This window comes from Tyto alba, unplaced genomic scaffold, assembly GCF_018691265.1.
Source record: "Tyto alba isolate M040663 unplaced genomic scaffold, T.alba_DEE_v4.0 Super-Scaffold_38, whole genome shotgun sequence".
Classification (NCBI taxonomy): domain Eukaryota; kingdom Metazoa; phylum Chordata; class Aves; order Strigiformes; family Tytonidae; genus Tyto; species Tyto alba.
Genome location: NW_024881313.1, coordinates 18,326,902 through 18,348,172, shown reverse-complemented (window position 1 = coordinate 18,348,172; position 21,271 = coordinate 18,326,902). Strand labels below are relative to the sequence as shown.

The 21,271-nt window shown below is 39.3% G+C and overlaps 1 protein-coding gene across 1 annotated transcript; it reads left to right on the top strand.

Annotated features, from left to right (window-relative positions):
- Nucleotides 1-27: 27 nt before the first annotated feature.
- Nucleotides 28-21,271, top strand: CROT (carnitine O-octanoyltransferase). The gene is made up of 17 exons (XM_042801987.1): nucleotides 28-154; nucleotides 859-1,003; nucleotides 6,075-6,199; nucleotides 7,081-7,262; nucleotides 7,444-7,568; nucleotides 10,161-10,269; nucleotides 12,213-12,306; nucleotides 12,400-12,525; nucleotides 12,968-13,069; nucleotides 13,693-13,776; nucleotides 13,869-13,976; nucleotides 14,231-14,361; nucleotides 15,717-15,840; nucleotides 17,979-18,057; nucleotides 18,830-18,923; nucleotides 19,100-19,219; nucleotides 20,323-21,271. Exons 2-17 carry the CDS (start codon nucleotides 889-891, stop codon nucleotides 20,441-20,443), a joined length of 1,839 nt encoding a protein of 612 aa, XP_042657921.1. The 5' UTR covers nucleotides 28-154; nucleotides 859-888; the 3' UTR covers nucleotides 20,444-21,271.

Sequence of the window (21,271 nt, the reverse complement as noted above, 5' to 3'; positions counted from 1 at the left end):
GGCTGCTCCCGCCCCCGCAGGAACGCGGCCGCTCCAGCCACCCTCGCCGCCCCGCTCCACCCCACCCCGCCACGCCTGGCTTCCGGGCCCGCGTGGAAGTGGGCTAGAGGTGAGGGTAGGCGGGCAGCGCGGCGGCGGACCCGTCCAGGCCGAGGTAAGCGGCGCTTCGTGGGGTTGAGCGGTGCCCTCCGCCGACCTCTTTCCTCGGGGGGGGGGGGGGGGAGGGGTGCGGCGGTGTGGGGGTAGAGGGTCGTACGGGTGGGCTCCGCTCGACTGTCTCCTCACCCCTAGGCCCCGGCCCCGGCCTCTCCGGGGCAGCTCCCCGGCGCGGGCCCTGAGCTACTGCGAACACCGCTGTGGTGCCGCGGCGGCCCCGGGCCCTGCCCGGCCCTTCTGCGGCCCCGGGCCGCCGCTCCCAGGCGAGGAGCGCTGGGCTGGCCGGGGCTCGGGCGGGCGCCGCTCCCCTGCGCCCTCACTGCGGCTGTGAGGGCCGTGGTGACGGTCCGCGGGGGGTAGTGAACTACGTGATGGTGGCTGCCGGCCGGGGGTCGCCGTGGGAGTGATTTCCCCCGTTAGCCTCTGGTCTCGATGGGCGTGCCAGGGCTTGCTGGCTTCTCGGGAAGGAAAGGAACAGGCCTCGAGTGGGTTAGTCGAGACATACCCGGAGAAAGCATCAGCTGGTTTCCCCCTGTTGTGTGCATGCCTCTTGTGGCTTCAGGCCAACAAGAAATCCTCGATCCTGGCTTTGTCAGGGGACGCTTCCCTGATGCGGGTCTTTTACCGTGTAAATGGCTGGGGGTGAAGCGGGGAAAAAACAGTACGGAGAGATGCATCATCTAACTTAAGCTTTGTTAATAGTCTGTTGATAGTGTACTGTGGATCTGCATCATGGAAAAGCAAGTGCTTGAATCCTCTGAGGAGCGAACGTTTCAGTACCAAGATTCTCTGCCTTCCTTGCCAGTACCTCCTCTTGATGAATCTTTAAGTAAATACCTTGATGCAGGTAATGACTTAATATTGTAACAGTAGTGTGACATGTGCTGTTGTAACCAGACTAATCAGAAGATGTTTGCAAAGTGATTTGTAGAGGCAGCTTGTATGAACTGATGTAATTGGAGCGGGGGATCCAGACAAGTTTAGAGGGCAGAAGATCTTTTTCAGGTTCAAAATGGGAAACTAAATACCCGGAGCAACCTGAGTAAAAGTTTGCATTTTATCTCTGCCTTTCATCAAGGGAATTAGACTAGACATGTGGGAAGGTTAACTTTTGGGGGTTTTTTCTCCCCTAAGGTTTTGGTTTTTTGGTTTGTTTAGTTCACTCTGAGTTCCCTTTTATTCTGAGCATAGGGAAAATGGCCCAGTAGATGGTAATAGGTTTTCTTTGGTGTTCCTTATGTCATCGCTTTTTGATGCAGAATGTTGAAATAGAGGGTTTAGAGAAAAAATGTTCTATGGGTATGCGTGTCAAAAAAAAATTTTGTTGTAGTGCAGGTTAACTAAAGCTGTGCTGCAATAGTAGTGAACCTGCAATAACAGAATTCCCATTAGAACTCAGTTTTGTAAACCTAGCTGGCTCTACAAGTTAATAAATAACTCTCCTATGGACTGATAAAATCTGATGATAAATTTTGTTTGTTCTTGTTTTCTGATTCTGATCTGTGGTTTCATAAATACCTTATCACATGTCCCTTTTTTTTTTTTCATGCTGAAGTTGCTTCCTACCTACTGTTCCTTGTACATAAGTCATTCTATATCTTTGATCGTCATTGTTGATCTCCTTTAGTTTCACTGGATGTTGGAGGGAAGTTAGTCCAGTATTTGTTGTTCTGCCACAGTCTTCCTGGTACAAATCACCTAAACCCAGAATGTGCAACTCACAGTTCTAGACGCTAGCTTGGTAACTCTCATTGCTTAAGCTTGTCATTTGTTTAGTCTGTGAAGGTGAGTGAAGGAAAGGAGGTGCTTCTGAAGAACAATTCAGAACCTCCAAATGACCCTTCATAGATGCTGTGAATCATTCCATGGAAGCTCCTATCTTTCATTGGTTGGAGGACCCCAGGCACTTAATGTTAGTCAGTGGGCCTGTTGGTAAAGTGCTTGTCTGTTTAAAACCAGTCAGCTGGAAAAGCTGGACAGATTATGTCTCAGAAGGTGCCTTATTTAAGGCTTTACAGTAGCTACCTCTGCTTTGGATTCAGAATTGCTAATCTTGTTTTGGAGGTAGGCCTTCAGCAGAGAAGGTGCCTGTAGCCATGTTGACTTTCAGCTCACCTTAGAGGCTGAGGTTTGGAAGCTTGGACTCAACCTGAGAGTATGAAAATCTAAAGTTCCAGCTTTCCAGAGGGTTCCTTAACTATGCAACTGAGGGTGTCTTTCATGGGATACATCTTGTTCTTAGATGGAGCTGATCTCCTGTGCAGAAAGGAAGCCAAGATCTGTGGGCATAGAGAAAGTGGCAAGACAGAAGTTTCAATGAACTCTAGTGAAAAAGGAGCTGAGTTCTACTCCTTCCTGATAGTGCTGCTTCTATGTCTGATCAAATAGTTTTTAAATGGAAAGAGGCCCCATAGTCATAGAAGTGTGTAGGCTGGGAAGAGTTCATCTAGACCACATCCCTGCTCGTCCAACTACAGCAGGTTGCTCTGGCATTGCTTAGCTAGGTTTTGTATATCTGCAAGGATGAAGATTCCACAGCCTCTCTGGGCAGCATGTTTTGGTGTTTGATCACCTTCACAGTTGTGGGAGGGAGGACAAAAAACAAACCAGCAGCAACAGAAAAAAAAACCCTTCACATTTTCCTTGTCAGAAATTTCCTGTGTTCCAACTTGAGTCCATTTACTCTTGTCCAATTTCTCTGCATCTCTGAGAGGAGCCGTACTTTATCTTTGCTAGGCCTTTCCATTCAGTTATTACAGGGTGCAGCAAGGTCTTCCGTTTGCATTCTCTTCGTAAGCTGAACAAACTCAGTACACAGCCTCATCAAGTGTTTCAGTCCCCTAGCAATCCTAGTCACCCCTTTAATGGTTGGGCACAATCTTTAGGGTCTTTTCCAACCTAAACAATTCTATGAACAGATTCTAGAACCCAGTAATTTTGCTTATTTTCTTTCCTCTCTGTGTGTGTGCATATTTCTCTGTAATGACTTTGTAACTTGAGTAAGGGAGGATAATCACTATCTTAAACTATTGTGTGGTAATAAGGTCACTCTCCCGGAAACAGTCAGTCTGGAGAGGCTTTTAACTCCAGGTTTCCTGGGTGAATACTGTAAACTACTGAATGGTATAGGTGGATGACTCTCTTAGTATTTTTTATTTTTTTTAAAATTGTGTTCACAGCTGACACGTTGATGCATTTCAAGCTGCATCTCTAGATATGTTAGGCACTGCCTGAATGTTCATTGCTGATCGTATGTGGTGAAGGTGTAGGTGGAACGCTGGTACCTTTCCAATCGTGATGGTGTTGTGGTATAACTTAGGAAGGTCCCAACACAATCTAAACACAAACACTGTATGATAATGCTTTTCAGTCATTGAAAGTGGATGTTCTTGTTGCCGAAGGTTGTCAGCATGCATTTAAAAATGCATTCATAGGTAGTATTTGGCTCTTACTCTCCATGTTTTTCCTATGAAATAGGAAAAATATCACTAGAACTTGCATTATACTGTTGTGGAGTAGCTTAAGGAGGCCAGGATGTAGCTGAAAATGGATCTTTATCTTTCACCTTAAGACAGGTAGTACAAAATACTGAAAATCCTTTTATGATTAGGATAAAAATTGAATTATTTTCAAAATGAGCAAGGACTTACCCTTAGTGGAAGAGGATCAGCACAGGGAACACTTGAAGAGGTTGGACATGAAAAACTCAGTGGGACCTGTTGAGATGTACCCATGAGTGCTGAGGAAGCTGGCCTTTGTCATTGGGAGGCAACTTGTGCTAATCTTTGAAAGATTGTGGTGGTTGGGGAAGGTTCCTGAGGACTGGAAGAAAGCAAATGTCACCACTGTCTTCAGGAAGGGCAAAAAGGAAGATTTGGGGAACTACAGACTAATCAATCTCACCTTAATCCGTGGAAATCCCTGGCAAATAATCGTGGAAACCATTTTCAAGCATATGAAGGACAAGAAGGTGGCTGGGAGTAGGCAGCATGGGTTTGTGAAGAGGAAATCATACTTGACCAACTAGATAGATGATGAGGTAACTGTCTCGGTGGATGAAAGGAGGGCAGTGGATATTGTTTATATTGACTTTAGCAAGGGTTTTGGCCCATCAAAAGGTGGGTGGTTGTGGGTGTTTTGTTTCGTTAGTTTTTTTTTTTTTTCAAATTCCTCATAGATGAACTGGTGAAGTATGGATTAGGTAGTGGACTGTCAGGTGGGCTGAAAACTGTCTTAACTGCTGGGCTCAAAGGTTTGTGATCAGCAGCAAATATTCCAGATGTAGGCCAGTCTCTGATGGTGTACCACAGGGGTGTCCAGTATTGTTTAACATCTTCTTTAATGACCCGGATGACGGGACAGAGTACACTCTTAGTTTGCAAATGATACAAAGCTGGAACGAGTGGCTGATAATACAAAGTGGTTATAATGCCACCAGAAGGAGCTTGACAGGCTGGTGGAATAGGCTGACAGGAGCCTCATCAAGTTCAAACGAAGGGAAATGCCAAGTCAAGCACCCAGGGAGGAATAACTCCCCACACCAGCACAAGCTGGGGCTGACTGGCTGGAAAGCAGCTTTACAGAAAAGCCCCAGGGGTCCTGGTGGACATGAAGTTGAATGTGAGCCAGAATGTGCCCTCATAGCAGGGTAGGCCAGCAGCCTTGAGGGCTGCATTACCAGAGAGGTTGTGAAGTCTCCATCCTTGGAGAGATTCAAAAGCCAGCAGTATCCTGAGCAGCCTGTGGTAGCTGACCCTGCTGAGATGAGGTGTTGGATTAGATCTCTAGATTTGTGAAGAAAAAAGTAGTGGTTGCAGGCAAGCAGTCATAATTGCAGCAAGACACAGTTGTGAGGAAGTAAGATTTTAATTCTACAAGGATAGGAAGTATTTGAGACCTTGTCCATCTGAAACTTTGTTGTTACTCACAAAAGATAGAGATGATACAGATACATGATTACTAAAAATTAGACAAGTATCTGTCTTTGTTTCTTAACAGCTGTAAGTAGATCACAGGGTTAGCACTAGCAAGGCAGACAAATTAACTTACAGCAGTGTCCAGCAGCCTTAAAAATGAGGCAGACCTCATTGCGTAGGCGTTGAATCAGCAGAAACATACCCCTCCCCTGCTTCCTTCTGTTTGCCAGTGATTTCACTGTCTGAGTATAAAGATAACAGAAAATACATTATACACAAGGTGAATATAAGAAGACAATGAGATGTGCCCATAGGGAAACTGAAACTGACGTCAGCAGTGCCTGTTACTGACCATAGATTTCATGGTGAAAAGGCTTTAAGGAGGATTTTAGATTAAAATAATGACTAATTTTGCAAATGTTTACTGGGAGCTTTGGCCTGTATAGCACACGATCTGAGAAAAATCTGTAAGTATTTTAAAATATAAGAATTGGGTAGTAGTAATTGCCATCATTGTCATTCAAAGGTAGGTACAACATGGATACAGTGAATGAGAATTGATGTCTTGAGGGTACTTGTAGACCATGAATGGACTTTTGAAAATACAGGCAAGTAGTTTATGGTTGGTGCAGACATGTACAAACAAAGTTCCAGTAAATTTAATTATTCAGTGAGTTCTGTGGCAGCTGATAGAGTTGCAGAACTCCATAGTATTTCCAGCTACAGTTTTAAATATATTTGATTTAGTTACCTGTTTGGTATTTCAGGTTTTCAGCAATTGCTTTTATCTGTTAACATCTGTATTTATTTAAAAATATGTATTTATGTTTTATTAGAACACACTGATGTATTTGCAGATTTTTAAAATGTGTTTTCCCTTCAAATACTTGTTTTAGAAACATAAATTTTGAGTATTTTCATCCACTCCCTTGCCTGCAGGTATCTGAAGCTTGGAATAAATCTCATCGTGTTGTCTTTAAAATTAAAATTTCATTTTTACAGTGAAGCCATTTTTAAATCAAGAAGAATATCAAAGGACTGAGGAAATAGTTAAAAAATTTGAAAATGGGATTGGGAAAGAGTTGCATCAGAAATTACTGGAAAGAGCTAAAGCAAGAAGAAATTGGGTACGTATTTAGATACGTAAGAAAACATAATTCAACTTACAGAAAGTTGGTTGTTCAGGATATAATTTGGAGAGTCATTCAGCTTTTTTAAATCTTAGGATCTTTCTTATATCTGCCACTTGGCCTATAGCTATGAACTCATTCACTTGTATACATATGATTTGGTTTTTTTCAAAATCTAAGAGAGCTCACTGACTGAAACATTAACTTACCTACCAGCTTTTGAATGCTTTGTCTGTCAGTCTCTTCTTCTAACACCTCCATCCCCCCTCTCTCCACCCTGCCAAAAAAAAATAAAGGGGGGGAAAAAGAAAATGGAATTTAGAGTTTGGTCTCTTTCTTTCCTATGTGGTGCCATTGTAAATTTGTCTTTCAACAGAGAACGTGATACAAGACAGGGCCGTTACCAAGTGGAAGTCATGAAAACTTTGTAAATCTTAACATGACACACTCTGGAGTGGGCATTTTCAGATGATGATAGAAAAAATACATTATGAACTGTCCATCCCAGATCCTCTCTCAACACAAATCTCCTTTTATTCTTCATGGAGTAATGTCTGATATTTGCAGCAGCCACAGCTGACATCTGCAGAGGTTTAAGATGATGAAAGTCAGGGATGAGCTCTTCATCATAATTTACAGTTTAATAGTCTTAAGCAGTATTGAATTTTATTTCAAGTTTGAAAATAGAAGAGCTAGATGTGTTGTTACTCTTAGTAGTTTGTTTTGAACCACTGCCCTGCTTTCTGTTATATAGGAACTACTATTAAAATATTGAAGAAAAAAAGTAGTAAAAAAAGCAGGCAGATGAACAATCAGCTGATTATTAAAGAATTAATAACTAAAACTTAATTCTGATGCTAAACATTTTTCATTTTCAGCTGGAAGACTGGTGGCTGAATGTGGCTTATCTTGATCTTCGCATATCAACGCAAATACACTGTAATATGGGAGGCCCTGGTCCCTATATTGAACACTACTGGCCACCAAAAGAGGGCACTCAGATAGAAAGGGCATGTGTAAATATATGGCACACCCTGAAATACTGGGAGCTATTACGAACGTAAGACTTTAAGAAAAAATAATTGATTCTAAATGTTATTGATATATGTGTACTTTAGTTGCAGAAATATGTCTATGTTCATTGTCATGTGTTCTCTGCAGTAGAAGGTGGGTTTGTCTTACCTTGATTTACTTGCATAATTATGCATCTCATTTAATTTTGGTGTATTTGTTTACTACAGAGAGAAGGTGGCTATAGAGAGATCTGGGAATGCTGTTCTGGACATGAACCAATTTCGAATGCTCTTCTGCACTTGCAGAATTCCTGGAGTTACCAGAGACTCGATCGGCAGTTATTTTAAGACTGGTAAACAAATGCAAATTGGGGGTTAATACAAGCAAATGAGTTTGTATTAATGGGTTAATGGAGAGGTCATTTTAATCATAAAATACTTGCTTCCTCAAACACTTAATCAGGTACTGGTTATTGAGTGCTTATATAAAGAAGCAAAGAAGATGTCTAATCTACAAATGCCCTTTTTGGTCCAATATTTGGTTCTTACTGTATAAGAATAAAAGAAAGCTCTGCTTCAAGTTGTATGTTACCAGCCTGATGCCTAGAAGTGTGCCAGCATGAAGAATTGAAAAAAGACAAATTCCATGTGTTACAGATGCGGGTGGATTCCGTGTATTATACAGGCAGAATTTCAACATAATTACTAATTGCATAGTTTTCCACAGAATGTGTTTCTTGCGTGTGCTTCCATACGTTGTTGAGATAATTCTTACTTACTTTCTATCAGTGCTGTTTCGTGGTTTGATCAGCTGCTTCTATTTTCAGTCTTGAAAGTAGTCCATAGTGCTTCTTGAAGCCATGCTCTTAAACTCCCAGCGGTTTTCTGGGGTGCAGGATCAAAAGCTAGAGTAGAAGTGTGATGTTCTTATTCATCCTCCACTAACAAATACTGTAGTATTAGTAATTAACTAGTTGAAATAATAACACCCCTCCCACACACATTCTGATGCATCCAGAGTTGTTCAGCAATGTCACTAAGTAATCATGGGAGATAGGAATTCCTACAAGACTCAGGAATTCAAGAAGGAGGTATTGCCTTGCTCTGTAGAAAATGTATAAGGAAATCTGCATATCACAGGATATGACAAGAAAATACAAAGTTGAAGGCATGTTTCAAAGGTTTGATTGTAGCGTTACAGCTGAAGAATCAGTTTAAATACCAAGGCATAGAAGAAACGTTCAAATGGTGAAAATTTTATGTTCTGTTATGATCACACAATAAATAAAGCTGCTATTATGTGGACATGCAATTTATGTCATTCATGTCCCTTTTCTGCCTTAAAATATTGTAAGAACTTTATTAAACAGTCTTGCTTATATAATTTTTCATGTCACACGTGCAGATGATATCCATTTCCATGTAGATTGTCTGCCTCCAGATCAAATATTTAGTCCAGTTAGTTGTTTTGTTTCTCTGGGATTCGTGGAGAAACACTGATACCTCCAGAGAAGGATTTAGGCCATTAAAATATGCATGTATCTAAGATAGGCAGAAGGAATTGCCATCTGAAGAGGTATCTGTTTTTCTCCTTTGGCAATAGAAGAAACTGCTGTGGTCTAAACACTTATAGTAGTAGTCAGATAGCAGAATAAGGCACCTAAAATTTGGCAGGTAATGTCAGCTTGGAGTCCAAGACTACACTAAAAGCCAAGAGAGCCTAATCAGTGGCACCTGGAGAGCTATTTGGTTCAGCCTGCAGCAGGCACCTTAACAAGAACAGGTGAAGAGCTTGTTAGATGTTATTTAAATGTATTGGGTAGATCTCTGCCAACTGTAGTGAGATGTCAGATACTTAATTCTAGGTATGTTAACTTCCAAACTTACTTCTACCCCTTGCTTTAGACAGCTATGGCTAGGATGATGCTACCGAAGTAACTGAATTTGATGTCATCCCTTCTGATTTTTGTTATGTTAGAAATTAATTTCATGATCTATGAAGGTGAGGTTTACATAAAATGACAAATTCCTCACGCTAGAATGTCTTTAATCATTGAATAGTACTATCTGATTTAGAAAGTAGAACCATAAAGATAGATGTAAAAGCCTTGTAGATAAGATTAGGACTTCTGTGGATGTGCATTCAGTTACATACTTTTGGGTGAAGCAGCATACATTTCTTCTTTTTCCCAGGCTAGAGTACTGGACTAGAAGAAATGTAGCACAGTGGCTCAGTTTGAGAAAAATGTAGCTACGTTTATTGGGGTTTTAACATCTGGGTTTTGTCATAATCTTTTCCAACTTTATTTAGTCTTATTTCCAGATAGATGGGTTCAATAAGACAGTGCTCTGCAAATGCACCTGGCCTGATGTGGGCCACTACCATCTGTGTTTCTGTATAGTGGCCAAATGGTGTGTCAGTGCTCCCTTTTGACAGATTTGCATGTGACATGGTTGTGCATCTCAGATCTTGAGCTGCATAACTGAAACTGGTCACATAAACACTCTGACAACTGAAGGAAGGACTCAGTCATTTGCAAAGTGTCTTAGCAGCAGGCTTGCTGCATCACATTCATCCCTTTTAAAAAAACCAAGCAAAACTCGTACAAGAGAGAAATGTTGCTACATCAGCTTTCAGCAAGCAGGACACAAATAAATGACATATACTACTAGGTAATGACAATGACTTGAAGTAGTTAATAACAGTAAAAGTTATGTACTTCTGTATATTTTCTCTCATGGTTTTAAAAATATCTTTAAATTTGCAGTAAGATCATGCAATTGGACTTCCAAAATTATTCCTTACTGGTTTCACCTGTATGAGGTCTGCCTCATTTTGAACAAAAAAATGGGTCTTTAGGACTTGCTGAGTGTTTTGCCTGTATCTGCCACTTACTTTATTGTCACAGTTGGATTTTCAAGTTTTGTTTTTTGTTTAATTTCAGAGACTGAAGGTGAATGCCCATCTCACTTAGTAGTCCTGTGTCGAGGTCGAGTGTTTGCATTTGATGCTATACATGAAGGCAGTATGGTGACTCCTCCAGAGATTTTCAGGTTTTCAAACTACCTTGTTTCAAATGAGCTGTCCTATTTAAGCTGCATACCAAAGAGACTTTCTGTCCCCTTCACCCTAAAGAATTAGGTGTGAGAGAGGCTACAGCTTTTCCTCTAGCTGAGGGTTCAGGTTTGAGTAAATTCTTTACTGGATGACAACTTCTTGCCATGAAGCATGATGATCACATACTGTTGTAATACACCCATAGAACCTCATGCAAAAGGGCTGCATGAAGATATTTCAGTAGGAAACATCATTATGTGTGAAGTTTCTTGACATGGAATTACTAGAATATGATTCCTTTCAGGACCAATCCATACAGATAATTGTCTCATTGCTACTTAATCATTATCAAAGATGAAGCACCACTGTCATGTTGATTCAAATCTAATACACTTGTGGTCAATTTTCTCCAGAATAGAGGGGCTGGAATTCCTGTTGCTGAGTGCAGCAGAGTCCAAAATCATAGGACACACTGATTGACTTCCTGCTAGCTACAGAGCGCTACAGCAGCATTTCACTTGCATTTCTTCTCTTTGCACCAGACCTGTGACAACCAGCCACGTTTGTAGCTCTGTTCATATTTCTGAGCCCCTGCAGAGGAACAGAGAAGGAATTTGGTTCTGTAAATACTGAATTTCAGTACTAATGCACCTGGCAATGTTGAAAGCTTTTCTGTGCTGTATCTCGTGTCTTCCAGTAGCATGTGGAGGTGCTGGCTTTTCAAATTGTCAATACAGTTGTGGCCACAAGGTTTTCTACTCTGTTGAACTCTGACACATACAAAAATAGTTTCAGCATAAGTCTCTTGTGATCGATTTGGGATCTATATGCATTTACTTACTAAAGAAGTGTTGTGCATTTCATCTAGGAATAAATTACTGCATTTGTCAGTGATGCTTATTGAGCACAACAGAAGACCTGTAATTAAAATTGGTGAAAGGTAGATGGCCAGATTCCTAAGGCAAGATGAGAACTAGTTAGAGAATCGTTAGAGAAGTGTGGGTTTTTTTTGTTTGTTTGGTTTTTTTTTAAAGTCTAGTACTTCAATATTTAAGATATTTCAACATATATATTTCTAATTTCTATAGTTGTATCTGTTAGATCAAGCAAGTAGCAAAGAAATGAACACCTGGAATACAGACAAAAATCTCTAAAGCTTTCTATTGTCTATAGAAAGGGCAGGTTGGTTTTGGTTTGGATTGTTTTGTTTTGTTAATTTTTATTTTTTTTAATAACCTCGTCGTGGGTGTGTTATATTTTTGACAACTGTGTAACTAATGATCAGTAGTGAAGTTTAATGGGCAAGAGTGCCAGAACAAAGGACAAACCAGATTAAACACCTATAATTTGTGGAGTTTCTTTAACACCTAGAACAGCCTGTGAAATAGTGAATTTGCAAACTAAAAATTATCTGTTAATAGTTTTTCAAAGGGAACATGCAAGGAAAGGTAGGAAGAGAAGTATTCTTGTGTATTTCAGTTTCTGCATTTAGGATGTACTATAGCTACTGTTCTGCTTTAAATTTCAGGGTTTATCATGAGTGGAAGTTTTGCCCTTATATTTGAGTAGTTGCTATAAAAACTGCAAAGCTGCAGTATTGCAGATCAGATGTCTGCTGATCAGGAAAGTTTGATCTGCACTGCTAAAGTCTTAAATCTAGTTTTAAATTCAGTGTGTAATAACACTCTAGGACCATGATTGTTTACATATATGTTTGTACTGGGCTGGTAGCTGCAATTTGAATTAACCATTAGTGACTAAAACCAGCAGGTCTGCAGCTGCCCTTGGAGTCTGAGGGAGCTGATTCCTGCTTCCTGAAAATTCACATTAGCTTGTGAATGTGGAACCAATACTCCAGCTTGGCAAAAAAGAGAGATAAAAAGGGTCACTATCTTCTCTCCATATGTTGTTAACTTCAGTTTTTGAAATCTTCTTAAAGGCAACTTACATATATACAGAAAAGATGCCATAGTGAACCAGATGGACCCGGACTGGCAGCCCTAACCAGCAATGAAAGGACAAAATGGGCAGAGGTGGGAATACTTCAACAGTTGATTCCTGAGAAAAACATTGTGATCACTGGAAATAGATCATTTCACTTAGCTTTCTCTTTTTATGCTTTCTAGTTACGTGAGTATTTGATCAATCTTGATCCAAAGAACTTAACTCTTCTGGAAAAAATTCAGAGAAGTTTGTTTGTGGTCTGCCTTGATGATGCTTGTCCCCATGCAACTCCCGAGGACTACACCGAGGTAGCTGAGGATTTTTGATAATTCATATCTGGTTGTCTTTATGTAAAAATTTCTTCTGCATATATGCAGAAGTATCACTTCTTGCTCTTTCAGAACAGAGAAGATGTACCAGATAAATATGCAAATAATGCTTCTTGTTGATCCATAGGAATACTTAAGCAGTTTGAATTGTTAGGACATTGTAAGTGGGAAATGCTGATATCTACCTTTATAATCTTTTAGTCCTCTGTCTTTCAGGGTCCTCAAAAATGTAGTCATCAACTTGTTATCACTCTTTAAATTAAAAACTTAGGCTTATAATCATGTTTCATCTTCAACTAGATGACAATGTCTTCTCTCTCAGGGAGGGCTCACCATCTTAATATAGGCTTGGTTTAGCTGACATAGGTTGGCAGTGTACTCTGTTCTTTAAAACCCAGAGTCTTCAACTTGTTTGCTTTAGGTTACAAAGCTGGGGCTAACAGGTGATCCAACTGTACGCTGGGGAGATAAATCCTACAATAGCATATTCTTTTCCAATGGAACCTGTAGTGCATTCTGTGACGTAAGTTGAAAAATTTTCCCCTACTTACAAACTTTTCAAGTATTTATTTACTAAGTTTTCCCTTTCAGAGTATTATTTTAAATGCTTAATGTGTTCATCTTTAGTATAGCCTTGTTTACCAGGTGTCTTGTCTGGCAAGTTTCCAAAACCAGTCTGCCTTCACAATGTTTGATATTACACTGTACTTGAATTAAGAACATGAGATCTGAAATAAATCCTAATTTTATCTCTAAAAGTATTTAATGAGGGAGTTCCAAAGTCTAAAAATACACCACAAAAGGCGGCTTAAAAGTAACTCTTTTTATGATGTAGCTATTTGAACAACTGCGTTTTTTAAACTCAGATTTTTTTTAAACTCATTACTGAATAGCCAGAAGGGTGTATGTACATCTTGCCTGAAATCTCCTTCTCCTGGTATATTGTGCCTCCCTGTCTGGCTACAGAGCAGTCAGAACAGTGGGTGGGCTTAGTTCTGTGTGTATTGTAGAACTAGAAAAACAAGTCCGATGCTGTGCAGTAAAGCTGTTGGTCTGCAGGAAAAAGAGTGGAGTAGGGGAAAAAACACAATTTGATCCTCTTGCAGTTACGCAAATAATGTGATATCTTGTCATATGTGATTCTAGCATTCGCCATTTGATGCCATGGCTTTGATTACCATGTTGGCTTATGCCGAAAAGAAGATTATTGAAAATGAGGGAAAATGGAAGGTATCTATCCTTTAAACTTTCGAGGTTATTAGTTAATGTGTCTTTTCTTATGGGTGACGTTTTCTGTTTTCTTTCTGTCTGCATCCTTCCAGGGATCGGATAAAGTGAGGGATATTCCATGGCCAGAGGAACTTGTATTCACAGTGGATCAAAAGATTATAAAGGAAATTGGATGTACTAAGGAATCATATTACAAAACGGTGAAATTTCTTGCTGTTTCTCTTAATTATCAATGATATATTTATTTTTTTTCTTCTGTTTATGTTTTTAGCTGGTCTTTTTCCAGTCTGGAGAACAGGGATGAATATGGTTTTGATAAATTGATGAATTGGGGAATTTAACACCGTCGTTAAGTTTGCTACATTGTTGGTTTACATTGAGTGTGTTTTATTTGAAATGGACCAAGTTGTGATATTTTGTGACTTCTGTGGCTTTTCCTCCTTTGATATGACAGGTATCTGACTTACATCTAGTGAACTATGCCTTCACATCCTTTGGCAAAGCATTGATTAGAAAGAAGAAACTTCATCCAGATACATTTGTGCAGCTTGCCCTTCAGCTTGCTTATTACAAATGCCACGGACGGTAAGAAAATCTCATTAGCCAATTTAGGAATAAAAAATTAGCTTCTTGAGTAAAGGGGTGGATCTGGAGATACAATGCAGTGGCTTTGCAATGGCACTGTGTCAGCAAATCACCATTTGCCATGGTGATACAAGAATGACAAAGTAAGGGTGTTCTAAAGTAACAGTTGCATAGTCCCTTGTTTTGTGCCATTGAAATCCACAAGGCTTGTGCTCTGAATTTCAGAATAATTTTGTCGTTGTGCTCATCGGGATCATGCATGTACATACTGTGGAATGGAGGGCAGAAGACAGTCCATGAAAATGTGGATTTGGGCTGTATGAAGTAAATATTTGGGCAAATGCCAAATGTGCAATGAGTCGGGATTCTTTAATATCAGATAGTTGCTCAGATGAAGAATCCTCTGTTTGTGGCAAGTGACAGCCATTAGTAAACTGGTTAGTCTTCCAAGGCTGTAAAAACCCTTCCAAAACTCAGTGTCTTACTAATTCTGTAGCAACATTAGATGTGAAGGTTTGGGCAGAATAATAGAGATATAGGTAGTGACCCTCCAAAAGCCTGGCTGTACATTTTTGGGTGGGTCATTTTGTTTTGTATTATTGGCCAAAGGCAAAATTCTTCCTGGTATTAGTGTTCCCAAATTTCTGTTTGCTAACTAGCACAGATTAAGGCTTGTATAAGTCAGTACTGACCTGACAAGTCTTGCTTGCTTTGGAAAAAGGAGGGTTTCATCATATGAGCATGATGCTTAAGTCACTGGAGACGTGTCTCATCATAAGAAAGGTCATTAGGTCTCAGTTTGCCAAACGTGGGAACAAATTAATTGTCCGACTAAAAGCCTGTTAGGTCTGTTCTAAGCACACAAGTATGTTTCACGTTTAGTTGTCTATTAAATGGTGAACTGGGGGTGCTCCAGGTAAAAGCTGGATGGGTGTCAGTATGCAACAGAGAAGGATTTGAGCCTTTTCTTTATAAATGCCCTGGGACACACGTCTTAGTTTAAGTGTGTCTTAATTTTTGAGGTTTTGGATAGTGTAGATGGTTTACTCAATGGAAATACTTAGTGAAGCTGAAGCTTGCATTTCAGCTTATTTATACTAGAGGCTGGTATTTGCAGTCTGCAGAAAATAGCCATGACAACCCAGTCTTTTCATGGTATGATTATATCACAGGGACTTTTTCTGTTGTCTTAAAGCTTGTAGAGTTCCTCTGTGGCTCTCTTTCAGACACACAAATTGAAGAAAATTGTAACTGAGCTAGATGTGTAAGACACTTGGCAGGACTTCTTTATTCCTTGAGAGCGCAAATAGTTTTGTTAAGTTAATGAGATGCTCTTCCCTAATTTTTCTTCTTAGCCCAGGCTGCTGTTATGAAACTGCCATGACCAGGCGTTTCTATCATGGCCGCACAGAGACCATAAGACCGTGTACTATGGAAGCAGTGGAATGGTGCAAGTCCATGCTGGATCCTTCTGATGGTGTAAATACTGAAATCCTACTTTTAACCATCATGTATTTAGACGGCCTGTCATTTGAACTGCTTAAAACTCATTTTTCTTTTGTCTTGTTAATGAGAATTGGCTTGTTTCCAGTGTTTCAAATGTTGGGTTGCTTGAAGTCTGGCTCTGGTCATTGTATCTGAGGTGAGCTGTCATATGTGGGCTTGCTTGGTTTTCTATCCTATTTACCTTCTAATTTCAAGAATGTAAGTGTCTTGAGTTACGTTCACACTGATAGGGGTTTTTTTTCACACCTCGAAAAGTAACCGGGTTGGAACCAGTGCATTCTGCTATGCAGTGGTTTTGTTGTTGTTTTAATCTTTAAGTGAAATCAAGAAATGTTAATCTGATCATTGAGTCCGAGAGCAAGATTGAAATCTGCTCATGTCCTAGTGACAACAGGGATGTATTCCAGAGTTTTTCTTTGAACAGCGGAACTGGTGACATTTTCTTTTCCCAGCAACTAGCCTCTAGTGCTTGGCTGGCAAAGCTAGTCATGCCTTTCTTGCCAAGTGAGAGCCCTACTAAAACCCTTTCTGTTGTCCTCAGTGCCTGAGAAAGGAAGCAAGAAGATTTTTGAGGCAAAGGGCTATGTAACTTTAGGAAATGCAAAAGTTCTGTATTATTAATGTATCTGAGAAACACAGGAATATGGCTATCGGGAAGTACATCTGATTGATAATTAGAGTCTTCAAGAGCATATTTTCCTGGTCTTTCCTGGCTTCTTTTGGCATCTGCTGCAGCTTTAAAACTCACTTTTCTGGCCTTGATTAAAATCTGCTTTCCTATTGCAAATATGGATTCCTGTTATTTCCTTGCACTTCAGTTGTCTTCTAACCAATTATCAGGCTTGTATGGGTAGTACTCACACAGGTTTGCTACTTCCAACACTAACTGTAGTCTTCTTCTGTTTGCAATTTTAAACGGCATCTCCAGGTATCTTCCTATTGTTATTTTATTTATGTTGAACACTTAGGGCTTAAAAAAGCATTGAATCTGTTCAATAGTATTGAAATTAAGATGCTTAAAAGTCTACTTTTAAGGTACTAGAAAATACCTAAAGTTAAGTGCTTTGGAAAAAATCCTTTTGTCTCAACTTTTCTTTTGTCCCTTGTGAGCTTAGTAGCTTGATTTTTATGCAAATTGAATGGCTACTGCCCTTGTTTCACACTGTCTGCTGCAGCCTCTCATGTAATGAATAAAAGGATAAAGGGTGCTTCAAAGAGCCAGTAAGATCTGAGATGTTAGAAGTCAAGATCTTGGGTGTCTAGAGGTGTTTCTCTAGGCCTCCTTTACTAAAACATGTATTCTGTTCTCTCTGGTTTTAATATGCAAGTTTCAGTATAAAATTGAAAAAACCATGATGCTGGGCAGAACTACTGTCAAGGGAAGAAATATTTCAATCAGCAGAAAAAATTTGGGAATGCACTTGGCATCTATGTATATTTTAATTAGGGTCTTTTTTTGTTTGTTTTGTTTTCTGCTTTTGCATCATGGGGGTTTTATATCTTTTTTTTTTTTTTTTTTTTTTCATGAGAAATGGTAGAATAGAGATAAGATAGACTAAAGGGACTATTTCAGTTGGAAGGGACCTACAGTGATCATCTAGTCCAATTGCCTGGACACTTCAGGGCATCGTGATCATGTAAATGCAACAGCATCTGCTAAAAGCCAGTGTGCTTCTCAATAAGTGATAACATAGGAAGTTTTTGGTTTTGATTACTCTAGTTCACAGTGGCTGCTTTACATTGTTTCAGCTTGTTTGGGAAAGAGCATAAGGTTTAGAATACTGTTCATTGCAAAAGTGATCTGATACAGGAAACAAATGAGCAAGTTCTCCTGAAAAAGGAGTTTGGATTTGGGAGAGAGTTTGAGAGAGGTTCTAATGTACCTTTCAAGTTCCTCCATTTTCTTTTATCTAAAATTGCTAGAAACTGTGAAGGGGAAAAACTTTCTGATCTATGATTCCTGATGTGTTACTCATCTGGATTGTTTTTTTTGCTTTGTTGGTGGTTTTTTTTTGCTTTTTTGTTTTGTTTTGTTTTTTGTTTGTTTATTTGTTTGTTTGTTTTGTTTGTTTTTTGGTTTTTTTTAATCCTGTCTCCCCTACTTTACACAGACTTACCAACGACTACAGCTGATGCATAAGGCATTTGCAAAGCACAATAAAATGAGGAAAGAATGTGAGAATGGAAAAGGTACTCTAGAATCAAAAGGTTTTTTGTTTTGTTTTTTTTGTATGGGTGAAAAGGGAATATTGCTCTATGTTTTCAACCTCAGTAAAAACTACCCCTTAGCATTTTATACTTCTAAAACCTAGTTTTTGCTCCCTTTCTTATAGCCCAAAGATATGTTCACTTTCAATATTAATTCAGTTTTTCTGCCCAGCTAAACAATATTTCAGAATACCTTCTGAAAATATATACTTGGCTAGAAAGTGGGGAAAATGCAGTTTTTTAAGGCAGAGGAGAGATTTGGGTGAAATTCTACCCCACCTATGTTAGTGTGGTAAGGTATTCCACGAATGAGAAGAAGTAGCTGGGAAATAATCACCTGATAAACCTTCATACTCCATCCTACTTGGTGAGTTATCGAGGCAGTTGTGGCCCTGAAAGCCTTTTCACCTTGTCCATGTAATTGCCAGTGGACCAGTTTCCTTGTGTGGAACTCTTCCTCCTTGGCTGAAATAGAAATTTTCTTGGGTTTTGATTTCCGCAGGAACTGTGCTGGGTTTATATTACTTAGTTCATTTTTATCTGGGCTGTGTTGCAAGCTGAAAGTGGTGATGGTCTCTTGGATCAAGTATTTGGGAAATGTTTTTGTATGTTACAATATGACTTTTGGTTTTTAGTAGGCTGTCATTTATCTGCCCTTCATCTGGTATTTGAGCTTCCAGCTGTCCAGACCAGAAGAAGCAGAAAAATGGGAAATGCTGCTGCTAATGATGCAGTATTTGCATTTATTTGACAGGCTTTGATCGTCATCTGCTGGGTCTCCTACTCATAGCGCAGGAGCAAGGACTGCCAGTGCCAGAACTTTATGTGGATAATGCCTTCACAGCTAGGTAATTCAAATTCTTGTCCTGTGGGGGGGTTCTATCCTTTGATACCAACGACTTTGTTTTGTTGGCCTTATGCATGCTGATTTCTTGATCTTTAGGGTAAAATAACCTTTCTGTAAAGCTTGCCTTGTTTTAAGTGATCTTTAAAAGTGATGGTTTTGTTTTGTGTTGTTTTACAGTGGAGGAGGTGGGAATTTTACTCTTTCAACTAGTCTGGCAGGCTACACTAGGTTCAGTGGGTCTGCACTCCCTATGGTGCATCATGGCTATGGCTTTTTTTATGCCATCAGAGATGACAGGTAAGGATATAATTTCATTTTGGGCACGGTTCTATGTCTGTCACAAAGGGAAAGGCAGCTAACAACTAGAATGAGGAAGGAAAAAGAGAAGAAACATGGCTAAATGTGTCAGAAAGGGTTGAAGTGAGGTACATGAGAATAGAGGCATTAACATTCTGAGAAGGCATGTGCAGGAGGAAGGATGAACAGTGGAGGTAAAGTAAGCACCAGGGTAACTGACAGCAAGCAGAAGGAAAAGAGTGTGAAAGGTGAAAACACAAAGAAACAAAAGACGTTAGCTTACTTTAAAACAAAAGCTTATTTTAGAGATCATTTAGATCTAACATGCAAAGGTGTCTTTTAAAAAGTAGCAGTTGACTGAGATAGATCAGATAGAGTACAGGTGAGCACACTGGCCGTCATGCTTGGCAGTGACATACTCATCTCTTGACTCAAACCAGATCGCTGAGTAACAAGGAGAAGCTAAAACATTTGGCTTCACTTCTCCTGAGGTGGTAGGATTTGAAAAGATCCAACTTTGGCTTATTGGTCTAATGGACAAAAATTACTTCTTCCTTATCCAATCAAATAAATTACTTTGATTATAATGGGTTGAGGTAACTTTCTGTTTTGTGATTTCGGTGTAATTCAGATGACTTCTTCCTAAAGCTAAATATGGATTGTGTGCAGATTTGATTCAGTTTGAGAATACACACCATTTATACTTAGATCTACAGCTCTGTTAAGATAAATAGAACTAGATAAACATTTACCTTTTGTTAGGTAGATTGAAAAAAAAAAAAAAGTACTTTAAACCTTAAATTAGTTGCGGAGAAGAAATACAGTTCACAGTATTTTCAAATGTAAGAGTAAAGTTATGTCACTATATATATAGAAATGGATATTTAAATCAAAGTATCTAGTCTCAAGATCTGTCAACATTATTGCTTACTGAAGGCACTAGGGATCTGAGTCCCTTTTGAATGCTGAGAAGGTGTGTTTATGTGATAATTTTTGCTTAAGAATTTATGTCAATAATTTCACATTTCGGGACAATTTGTGTGACACTTATCCTAGACTGTGACAATTAAGAGTGGTACCTTCATTGTTTTCTATGTTGACAGGATCGTTACTACCTGTTCTTCTTGGAAATCATGTCCAGAGACTGATGCAGAAGTGCTGTGTAGAACTGTGTTTCAGTGTTTTCAGGACATGCTACAATTAACACTTGCAGCTCATCTGTAAGGTTGATAATGATATAAAAGCTTTTGCAATCTGACAAGTTATGTGTAGTACTTACAAATGAAATACTACTCAAGAGTAGTTATAGTCAAGACATCTAATGATCTCTGAAGTCTACCTATTTTTTTTTTTTACGGGATTTACTGTGGTAACAGTACCCATTTAAGAGTAATGTAGCCATTTGCAACAACAATGCAAGCAGTAGTACCTTATCTGTGTAGAACTATGCCATATTAAAATATGCCTCAACAATGCAAACGTACTTAAGAGACAGGATGTTGAAAGTGGAGAATTTATGGGAGATTTGTATTTAAGATGTTAGTAGTAACACTTAAAATACTTTGTAGTCTACTGATACTGTTTATGCCAGTGGAGCACTTAACTACATACTTAAGAGTAACCACGCTATCCACTTAAGTGATTATGCTTGCTATTCATAGTGGTTTATGGAATAGAAGGGCTGCTTCCATCAGGCTGTCTGTTATTTCATAAGTTACCTGTCATTTTTGCTATCAGGGTTATACCAAATAAATGTTGTGTCTGTGAATGGGCATGTTCCCACTACATTTGTGGTATGAGAGTACTACAATCTGAAGTATTTTGAAAGGAGTTCTCAATAATAAAGACAGAAAGTGGCATGTGAGTTCCAAATTTCTCAGAGTTTTCATCTTCCAGTGAACTGCCAATGTCTGCTGCTTTATACTAATAATACACAATAAAAGTAAGCACTGAACACAGTTTGATACAATTCTCAGGATTTCAAGATTTGGTTCCTCTGTTTGAGCAGCCTTGTATTTTCCTGTCATAGAAATAAAATTATTCTAAAAATCA